The following is an 11274-nucleotide window of genomic DNA, read 5'->3' as shown; positions in this document are numbered from 1 at the left end:
ATATGCAGTGCACTCTTACTTTCTTTAAAATTATTAATGTCAAACCATTCTGGTGTGGATAGCAATTGCCACCTGCTTCAATTTCTTATAAGTTTGGTGCTTATTGCAAACTACTGTTCGCACCAACCAACTGCCAATCAACATAAAGAATTAGACATTCCCATGAATGATATACATTTCACAATACATACACCTTGGTTGGGTATTTTGCATTTGTTATTCTGTAAAGCTTTTCTATGTTAATGTAATAACTGTTATTCTAACTATACAGTATATAATGAAAACAACCCAGTTCCATACAATGGCAGGCCCTGCTTAAACAGCAGGTTAGGTTCCAGGGTACAGATATAAAAAAAAAAATTGCTGAAAAGTGAAACATAGCCGTTTTCCACTTTCCAGCCAATGTAAAAGCCTGATAACATATTTACTATATCAATAGAACTAAGTGTAAAAAATACATATACACCCTCTACTCATTTTGCGACATACTTGTTTACCGATGCCTCAAACTTACGACGGGCTCTCTGACCAGTAGTTGTACCTAAATAATGTACGGTGCACCCTCGGTTATCGGCCGCTCCTGTTATTGGCCAACTTGGTGATCGGCCACTTTTTCGGCTCCCTGTGATCGCCCATTACTTCGGTGATCGGCCCTTTCGGACGCATCCGTCCACCGGCAGGGGCCGCTTGTGTGTCAGTTTCCCTGTGTCTCTCGGTGCATGAGGAAGCTTCTGCTCATACATCCAAACATTTTGCTTTCTTTCCATTGTGTTTTTAGTGTTTTTTTTGCAGTGCAACTGCAAAATAAATAACCATGGCTCCAAAGAAAGTTCCTAGTACAGTTCCTGTGGTCAAGAAAGTGAGAAACACCATGGAATTTAAGCATGAAGTGTAGCAGGCATGCAGGCAGTGTAACTGGCATGCAGGGAGTGTTGCAGGCATGCAAGGAGTATAACAGGCATGCAGGGAGTGTAGCAGACATGCAGGAAGTGTAGCAGGCATGCAGGAATTGTAGCAGGCATGCAAGAAGTGTAACAGGCATGCAGAAAGTGTAACAGGCATGCAAGGAGTGTAACAGGCATGCAGGGAGTGTAGCAGACATGCAGGAAGTGTAGCAGGCATGCAAGAAGTGTAACAGGCATGCATGGAGTGTAACAGGTATGCAAGGAGTGTAGGAGGCATGCAGGGAGTGTAACAGGCATGCAGGGAGTGTAGCAGACATGCAGGAAGTGTAGCAGGCATGCAAGAAGTGTAACAGGCATGCACGGAGTGTAACAGGCATGCAAGAAGTGTAGCAGGCATGTAGGGAGTGTAGCAGACATGCAGGAAGTGTAACAGGCATGCAGGAAGTGTAGCAAGCATTCCAGAAGCCAGCATTAGTCTTCAACAAACATATGTAATACTGATTTAATTGTTAAAATATTTTTGGTGAATATTTTTGTCTAGAACACAATTAATTGTAATTACTACATTAATTATTATGGGAAATGTTATTTAGGTTTTCGGCCATTTCGGTTTTAGCTCGAGCTTCTGGAACGGATTATGGATGATAACCGAGGGTCCACTGTATATTACAGCTGATTTCCTCTATTCTTTTTATTTCAATATACAGTACACTATTGTATAAGCACTTATGAATATACTCAAAAGGTTATAAATGGTGCAAAGGTGACATTCAAACAATATCAAAGATGAGACACACAAACTCACTACTATTATAGTATGCTCCTCACTTAGTGGCATTAGGAACAGAACTCCATTATTAAGTGAGGAGAGGTTGTACAGTACACACAATACTTACCTTAAAATATTTATTGTAAGAAGTCTGAATAAATAAAGAATTAGTATACTGTGGAACCTCGGCTTACGAACGCCCCACCCTGCGAACTTTTCAGGATACGAACCATCGTTCGGTCGATTTTTTTCCTTCTGGATACGAACGAAATTTCAGGATGCGTCCTTCCCCCTCAAGGGAAGTTCCGTAAATAAATAAATAGATAAATAAATAAATATTTCTTTGCAAGGGTTACAATGTGTGTTTACGTATCATAACATGAAGCATACCGAGACATTTCGCACACACTTAACCTAATACTTATAGACTACTTAAGTCTCGACAGGTGAAAAGCAGTGGTACCAATGTTTTGTTGATGGTGGCTCCAACTACTGCCAGCCTTTTGAAACTTCTCTTTGCTGTTATTATTATTATTATATAGTATTATTGTATTTGTTATAATAATTATTATATTGTATTACTATTATTATTATATTATATTATTATTGTTATAATAATTATTATATTGTATTACTATTATATTGTACAGTGGACCCTCGACCAGCGATGGCATCGATTAACAATAAATCTGACTAGCGATACATTTTATCGCAAAAATTTTACCTCGATTAGCGCTAAAAAACTCGACCAACACTATTCGTTCCGTCTGAGACGCATCCACTTCTGGCCAGTGTTTACAAGCCAGCCAGCCACCGCGGTCGCTTCCAAGCATACAATCGGAACATTTCATATTATCACAGCCTTTTTAGTGATTGCACCTGCAAAATAAGTCACCATGGGCCCCAAGAAAGCTTCTAGTGCCAACCCTACAGCAAAAAGGGCGAGAATTACTATGGATATGAAGAAAGAGATCATTGCTAAGTATGAAAGTGGAGTGCGTGTCTCCGAGCTGGCCAGGCTGTACACAAAACCCCAATCAACCATCGCTACTATTATGGCCAAGAAAACGGCAATCAAGGAAGCTGTTCTTGCCAAAGGTGCAACTATGTTTTCGAAACTGAGATCGCAAGTGATAGACGATGTTGAGAGACTGTTATTGGTGTGGATAAACAAGAAACAGATAAGTCACTCTGTCTGACTTTTTTGGGTTATCCTAGATTTTCTGCACATATGCTGCTATGTATGATAATTCTATGTAACTGTATTTGTGTATACCTGAATAAACTTACTTACTTAGCAGGAGACAGCATCTCTCAAGCGATCATTTGTGAAAAGGCTAGAAAGTTGCATGACGATTTAATTAAAAAAATGCCAGCAACTAGTGATGTGAGTGAATTTAAGGCCAGCAAAGGTTGGTTTGAGAGATTTAAGAAGCGTAGTGGCATTCATAGTGTGATACGGCATGGTGAGGCTGCCAGTTCGGACCACAAAGCGGCTGAAAAATATGTGCAGGACTTCAAGGAGTACATAGACAGTGAAGGACTGAAACCTGAACAAGTGTTTAATTGTGACAAAACAGGCCTGTTTTGGAAGAAAATGCCAAGCAGGACGTACATTACTCAGGAGGAAAAGGCACTCCCAGGACATAAGCCTATGAAAGACAGGCTTACTCTGTTGATGTGTGCCAATGCTAGTGGTGATTGCAAAGTGAAGCCTTTATTGGTGTATCACTCTGAAACTCCCAGAGTGTTCAGGAAAAACAATGTCGTCAAGGCTAATTTGTGTGTGCTGTGGAGGGCAAACAGTAAGGCATGGGTCACTAGGGACTTTTTCTATGACTGGTTACACCATGCATTTGCCCCCAATGTGAAAAATTACCTATTTGAAAAGAAATTAGACCTTAAGTGCCTCCTGGTATTAGACAATGCTCCTGGTCATCCTTCAGACTTGGCAGAGCGACTTTCTAGGGACATGAGCTTCATTAAGGTGAAGTTTTTGCCTCCTAATACCACTCCTCTTCTAAACACTAAAAAGATCAATGCTCTCCCCTCCTCCCATCCCATCAATCATCACCAGATCTTCAATAAAGGTAAGTGTCATGTAACTGTGCATGTAATCTTCAGTTTGTGTGTATTAAAATTAATATTTCATGTGGTAAAATTTTTTTTTCAATACTTTTGGGTGTCTTGCACGGATTAATTTGATTTCCATTATTTCTTATGGGGAAAATTAACTTGACTAACGATAATTTTGACTAATGATGAGCTCTCAGGAACGGATTAATATCATTGGTTGAGGGTCCACTGTATTACTATTATTGTTATTATTACTATTATATTGTATTATTGTGATTATTATAATAATTACTATATTGTGTTATTATATTGTATTACTATTATTGTTATAATAATTATTATTATTAGTATGTACGTACGTGGTGAGGGGCTCTTGATCTAGGGAATTGGATGTGTGTTCCAGTTCCCTAAATTAAGCCTGAATACCTTCCAACTCCTACACCCACACAAGCACTTCCCCATTATAATAATAATGTAATGCAATAATAATACATATAATAATAATATAATAATAATGTACTATAATAATTATAATAATAGACACCTTCGAAAGGCAGTCACTAGATGGCAGTGAATACCACAACAATGCGGGAGCATTTATGGCTGCCTCCGCTTTGTCACATAATGCTAGAGTACATACCAAGTTCCTATGGTACAGTGGACCCCCGCATACCGTTGGCATCACATAACGTTAAATCAGCATACCGATACATTTTATCGCTAAGATTTTGCCTCGCATACCGCTAAAAAACCCGCTCAACACTATTCGTCCGAGACGCGTCTAATGTGCGGCCTGAGCCAGCCTCACATGTTCCACCGGTGGCATTGTTTACCAGCCAGCCTCCGCGGTAACATCCAAGCATACAATCGGAACATTTCGTATTATTACAGTGTTTTTGGTGATTTTATCTGCAAAATAAGTGACCATGGGCCCCAAGAAAGCCTCTAGTGCCAACCCTGTGGTAAAAAGGGTGAGAAATATTATCAAAATACTGTAGTACCATGGTCAACTGCTGATGCTGCTGCTGCTGCTGCTGTAGCACTGTCAGCTGCTGCTGCTGCTGCTGCTGTAGCACCGTCAGCTGCTGCTGCTGCTGTACCACCGTCAGCTGCTGCTGCTGCTGTAGTACCATCTGCTGCTGCTGTAGCACTGTCTGCTGCTGCTGTAGCACTGTCAGCTGCTGCTGTAGCACTGTCAGCTGCTGCTGCTGCACTGTCAGCTGCTGCTGTAGCACTGTCAGCTGCTGCTGTAGCACCATCTGCTGCTGCTGTACCACCATCAGCTGCTGCTGCTGTAGTACCGTCTGCTGCTGCTGTAGCACCATCTGCTGCTGCTGTAGCACTGTCAGCTGCTGCAGTAGCACTGTCAGCTGCTGCTGCTGCTGCTGTAGCACTGTCAGCTGCTGCTGCTGTAGCACTGTCAGCTGCTGCTGCTGTAGCACCGTCAGCTGCTGCTGCTGTACCACCGTCAGCTGCTGCTGCTGTACCACCGTCAGCTGCTGCTGCTGCTGCTGTAGTACCATCTGCTGCTGCTGTAGCACCGTCTGCTGCTGCTGTAGCACTGTCAGCTGCTGCTGTAGCACTGTCAGCTGCTGCTGCTGTAGCACCGTTGTTGGTGTGGCTTATTGAGAATACCAAGAAACAATTAACCCCAGAGGGTTAGTCACCCAGGATAACCCAAAAAAGTCAGTGTCATCAAAGACTGTCTAACTTATTTACATTGGAGTCCTTAATCTTGTCTCCCAGGATGCAACCCACACCAGTCGACTAACACCCAAGTGAACAGGGAAAAATGCCTGGAACTAGTGCTCATATTGGTGAATATAAAGCCAGCAAAGGTTAGTTTGAGAGATTTAAGAATCGTAGTGGCATACACAGTGTGATAAGGCTGTTCTGGAAGAAAATGCCAACCAGGACCTACAGTACTCAGGAGGAAAAGGCACTCCCAGGACATGGTATATCATGAGGAGAAGGATCTTGATGATTTTAATTATGCTTTACAGCTGGGTGATAGATTTTTAGCTAACCAAAAACTTGGTAGTACTTACCACTCCTAACCTACTAAGTAGGATTAAGAAATTTCTGAAGTTTAAGCCACATTTTCCAGCCTAATAACCACCATAGTTTTAATAAGCCTAATTCTCCAGTACATGCCCAGAAAAGTTTTAAGTCAGCCATCACACGTCCAAGACTACAGGGAACAAATAGGACGACCCCAGTTCCCCAGGGTCAAGGGCCCCAGCCTATGCCTAGTGGGCTGGGGCTTTTAAACCTTATTACTGTACATATCACAATAAACAGGGCCACCTACAGCCATATTGCAGAAAAATGCTTAGGGACCAGGCTACAGCAGATGCATAACAATTTTGTTAAAACCAAGAATTACACTGGTTATTTAAGTGTATGTAGTTGTCTGAGGGATAATGGTTCTCATGAAAGATGCTGTTTTTTGGCATCAGTAGATGCAGTTCTGAACCCATTGCAGGAACAGACACCTGTTCTTCTATGTTAACCTTACCTTGGGGGAATTTTATCCAAAGCTTGACAGTTTATTTTACAAGGAATTCTGAACATGGCCTCATAAATCTAGTGAAAGTCCCTGCTCATGCCTTCCTTTTCTGGGTTAGCAGCAGACGTTTATGTTATGGGGCACAATGGAGCATCTGTCCTTCTGTCATTGAAGTTCCACAAGGACTCTCATGACAGCTCCTTGGTTGAACAAAGTCAGTGAGAAGGAAGCCCACCAGAGTTGTGATGGTGTGTGTGGGACCCTTGTGAAGCAACAAATCTGTGTCTTGCGACAGATGATTTTTTTTTTTTGCATCTGTAAATATTGTCCATATAATTGCTGCTGTCATTAGCTCATTCATTTTTATCTAGTTTACCATGCTATAAGCAAGTGAGCTAGGCAAAAGGCAACTCTTGTACTCTTTATATATAGGGAGAGGGGTAACATGGTATTTGAACCTGAGATTTGAGCTGTATTGTCTCTACAAACCTTCCTACAGTATTGTGTTGCAAATCTGCAAAGTGATGTGGTTGTGATTTGAGGTGCAATAAGCATATTTAATGGTGGTGGGTGTTACACTCCAAGGGTTGTAACCACTCAATTTCCTTCTGGTTAGAGCATAACAACATTGGACAGAGAGGTTAGGGTAATAATAGTAATCCTCCGGAAATCTAATTTTAATGAAGTATATTTATAATACAACAAAAAGCCAAAAACAATATTATACGAATTATCGTATATAAGTTAAGAATGCTTGTTTGTTCTATATTGTCCAAAATATATAAGGCTTTTATAACACATGATTAGGAGGAGATCCTTGATATAACATATATGTACAGAGATTACTTTGGTGAATAAAGTCTTATTTCCAAATTGGAAGCCGTCAGAATAAAACAGAATATGTCCAGGCCGGATAATCAACCTTGGCCAGTTACCAGAGACGAGCAGGAGTGTTCTCGTTGGCTGCTACTTCTTCACTGTTCGTCCCTCAACCTTGAGCATACAGGTCAGGTGGGTCACGTGACGTGACTCACCAACACTCAGAGTAGTTGACCCAAAAGGGGGGGGAGAGGGGGGGTAACCACTGAACACCACAGATTAAACATACACCAGTACACCGGGCAGAAGGCATGTTACTATACCTTCAATTAAACTTATCATGGCCATGTTACATAAATAATTATAATAATTGATAATAAGAATAAGCCTTAATAATATAAGGACGTTCATTTCCAATTTAGCAATGTAAAATTAAAGAAAGGTTAACAATAGGGGCATGACAGTGGGTTATGCCACCCACATTATAAAGAACCTAAACAGGCTTCTTCAAAGGTTCTGTACCTGGATTTCCCAGGGGTAGTACATGTGGTTCTTGTTCTTTTTCAAAGACCATTATGGTCATAACTGGTATGAAGGGAGTTTAGACTTGCTGGTAACATATTTGTGGCCAACTGCTTCTTGTGTGTGCGGTCTCTTAACCTTTTTTTTTTCTTCCCAGGAACATTGTAGGGGCAGAGATCATCATAGATCATTGATGAACCTATGAATTGGAAAACAAATCCTTCCTGAAAACCAGCAATGATGAAAAGACAAGAAAATGACCAAAGCAATCTTCACTGAATCACATGAAGGCCACTGCCCCAACAAAAGTCAACTAGAGGAAAGAACTGTATGGTATGCATGTTTTTGTGTAGTCAAATCTCCCTTAAGCCATAGAAATGTGCCCCATTGAAGCATCAAACTTCAGGAATAATGGACCTTACTGCTTAACAATTTTGTTAAAATCAAGGATTACACTGGATATTAAAGTCTATGTAGTTGTCTGGGGATGATGGTTCTCTTGGAGCATGCTGTGTTTTGGCATTATTGCATTAAATTGTAGATGAAGTTCTGAGCCCACTGCAAGAACACAAACTTCTTTTCCTTACCATGGAGGATTTTATCTAAGGCTAGACAGCTTATTTTACGAGGAATTCTGGCCAGGGCCTTGTAAATCATATGGAAAGTCCATAATAATGCCTTCCTTTTCCAGGGTCACAGCAGACATTTCTGTTTCTGTGCCTTTTTGCTTGTAAAGTAGGTCTCTTTAAAGTTACCAAGTATTGTTGATTTCTATCTTTGTAGGATTTTAGAGCTTACCTGGTTGTTATAACTTAAGTTAGTTTGTAATATGTGAGATAAACCTGCATCCCATTTTGAATATCTCTTGGAGAGATTTAGGACTTTTGAAGTAAATGTAAATGACTAGAAGTCATCTGTTACCCATTTTAGTATAGCTTTGTCGAGTCATGATGTAGGCAGTGGCAAGTAAATTTGCCAAAGTTTTAGTTTTGAGTATTATTCATTTGCTCTTGATTAGAAGTTGCGGTAAAGATTGTAGATTTGAAGAGGCTTTTAAGTGTGTTAAATATCACTTATTTGGTGCAGGCAATAGTTTGTTTCTTAGATTTTTGAAATGCATTTGTTTCTGTCTTACAGGTTGATGAATGTGATTTTGGAGTCTGGGGAGCCTTAGCCAAGAAGACGTAGCCAGAAGCAGCGAGTGGAAACCAGAGGCAGTGAGTGCAAACCTGAGGCAGCAAGTGGAAACTATAATAGGAAACCTGAGGAAAGCTACCTGGTATATATTATTGTTTAATTGTTAAAGCGAAGCAGATTGATGTCTTAGAAATATTTATGAAAGGTTACTTGGCTGTTATAATTGTAGTTGTTCATGCGTGGGATGAACACGTGTCCTTTGTTGAATATCTGTTGAATAGGTTTAGGACATTTGAAGTAAATGTGAATGACTTCAAGTCATGTGCTGGCCATTTGAGTACCAGTTTATTGGGTCTTGAAGATAGTGGGAAAGTGCCATGTAAATTTGCCAAAGTGTGTGAAATTAAAAAATAACATACACTCTGCCTGTGTGTGTCCCTCCCTTCCTCCCCTTCTCTGTCTGTGTGTGTGTTCCTCCCTCCCTTCCCTCTTTGCCTGTGGGTGTCCCACCCCCCTCTCTGCTTGTGTATGTCCCTCCCCTCTTGCTGAGCTTGCCAGGCTCTAAGGGAAAAACAAGTCGCCCATCGGTTCTGTCCTGTCAAAGAAAGAACAAATCAAGGAAGCTGATGTTGCGAAAGGTGTTAATATGCTAACCAAAAAAAGGCCATAAATAGTTGAAGAGGTTGAGAAGTTGTTGCTGGTTTGGTTAGAGGATAAAGAGATGGCAGGTGATAGTGTTTCAGAGACGATTGTTTGCAAAAAAGGCAAATAAGTTGCATGCCGATCTGGTACAGAAAACTCCTGGAACCAGTGCTGATAGTGAATTTAAGGCCAGCAGAGGCTGGTTTGACAGATTTAAGAAGAGTAGTGGCATACACAATGTTGTAAGACATGGTGAGGCAGCCAGTTCAGACAAACGGGCAGCTGAGAAGTTTCTACAGGAGTTTAAGGGGTACATAGACAATGAAAAATTCAAACCCCAGCAAGTGTTCAGTTGTGACAAAACAAGCTTGTTTTGGAAGAAAATGCCAAAGAGGACCTACATCACACAGGAGGAAAAGGCACTGCCAGGACACAAGCCTATGAAAGACAGGCTTACTCTTTTGTTCTGTGCTAATGCTAGTGGTGATTTTAAAGTGAAGCCTTTACTTATGTATCATTCAGAAAATCCCAGAGTGCTTAAGAAAAACAATGTTTTTAAGAACAAGTTGTGTCTTGTGGAAAGCTAATCATAAGGCATGGGTCACAAGACAAATTTTCAAAGAATGGGTCCATGAAGTGTTTGGCCCCAGTGTGAAAAATACCTCCTGGAAAAGAAATTGCCACTCAGGTGCCTTCTGTTAATGGACAATGCTCCTGCTCATCCTCCAAACTTATTAGACCTCTTGTCTAGGGACTTCAGTTTTATAAAAGTGAAGTTCTTGCCTCCTAACACCACTCCTCTCCTCCAGCCCATGGACCAGCAGGTCATTTCTAACTTCAAAAAACTCTACACAAAAGCAGTGTTTGAAAAGTGCTTTGAAGTGACCACAGACACTCAGTTGATGCTTAGAGAGTTCTGGAGGAATCACTTCAATATCTATAGCTCCATAAGCCTTATAGGTAAGGCTTGGGAGGGAGTGACTTCCAGAACTTTGAACTCTGCTTGGAGACAGTTGTGGCCAGATTGTGTCCAAAAGAGGGATTTTGAATGGTTTGAGACTGACCCTGACCCTGACCCAGCTGACCCTCTGCCTGCTGTGGACTCTATTGTGGCATTGGGGAAGTCCCTGGGGCTGGAGGTGAGTGGTGAGGATGTAGAAGAGTTGGTGGAGGACCACAGGGAAGAGCTAACCACTGAAGAGCTGCAAGAGCTTCATCTGGAGCAGTATCAGACCACAGCTGAGAACCTTGCTTCAGAGGAGGAGGAAGAGGGAGTGGATGAGGTGCCTTCTTCAAAGATTAAGGAGATTTGCGCCAAGTGGAATGATGTCCAAATGTTTGTGGAGAAGTACCACCCTGAGCAAGCTGAAACAAGCCATCTTTGCAACAAGTTCAGTGACAAAACCATGTCCCATTTTAGGGAAATGTTAAAGAGGCACCAGAAACAGAGGACTGTGGACAGTTATTTTGTGAGACAGATGTCCAGTGACTCTCAAGCTGGTCCTAGTGGCATTAAAAGACAGAGAAGGGAAGTAACCCCAAAGAGGACTTTACCTGAAGTCCTCATGGAGGGGGATTTTCCTTCCAAACACTAACCCGAACTCCCTCTCTCCTCCTCCCTGTCTTCCAGATGCCATCACCAATCTTCAATAAGGGTAAGTAAAAATGTTATTTTATATTTATATACATAATTGAACACTATAGTATTTGTTGTGTGTATGTAAAACTGTAATTAATCTCAATAAAATGTATTTTTTTGTGAATATTTTTGGGTTTTTGGAACAGATTAATTGTATTTCCATTATTTCTTATGGGAAATATTGCTTCGATTTTCAGACTTTTCAAATGTAGAACTAGCTCCTGGAACTGATTAAGTTCGATATTTGAGGTTCCAC

At 41.1% G+C, this 11274-nt stretch overlaps 1 protein-coding gene across 4 annotated transcripts in view; it reads left to right on the top strand.

The window, feature by feature from the left end:
* The first annotated feature begins 6608 nt into the window (after nucleotides 1-6608).
* LOC138855192 (tigger transposable element-derived protein 1-like) overlaps nucleotides 6609-11274 on the top strand; it is a 38150-nt gene continuing 33484 nt past the window's right edge. The window contains exons 1-2 of one of the 4 annotated variants that reach the window (XM_070103222.1): nucleotides 6609-7933; nucleotides 8738-11144. In XM_070103222.1, the coding sequence (XP_069959323.1) occupies nucleotides 10081-10974 (894 nt within the window). In that variant the 5' untranslated portion in view covers nucleotides 6609-7933; nucleotides 8738-10080 and the 3' untranslated portion in view covers nucleotides 10975-11144. Of the gene's footprint in view, nucleotides 7934-8737; nucleotides 11145-11274 lie in introns of those variants that run through there. The other 3 variants (XR_011394385.1, XR_011394387.1, XR_011394386.1) reach the window with 3 other exon arrangements.

The sequence above is a fragment of the Cherax quadricarinatus genome, chromosome 84 (genome assembly GCF_038502225.1).
Source record: "Cherax quadricarinatus isolate ZL_2023a chromosome 84, ASM3850222v1, whole genome shotgun sequence".
Lineage (NCBI taxonomy): Eukaryota > Metazoa > Arthropoda > Malacostraca > Decapoda > Parastacidae > Cherax > Cherax quadricarinatus.
Note: the sequence above shows the minus strand (reverse complement) of the source record. Positions and strands in the feature narration are given on the sequence as shown.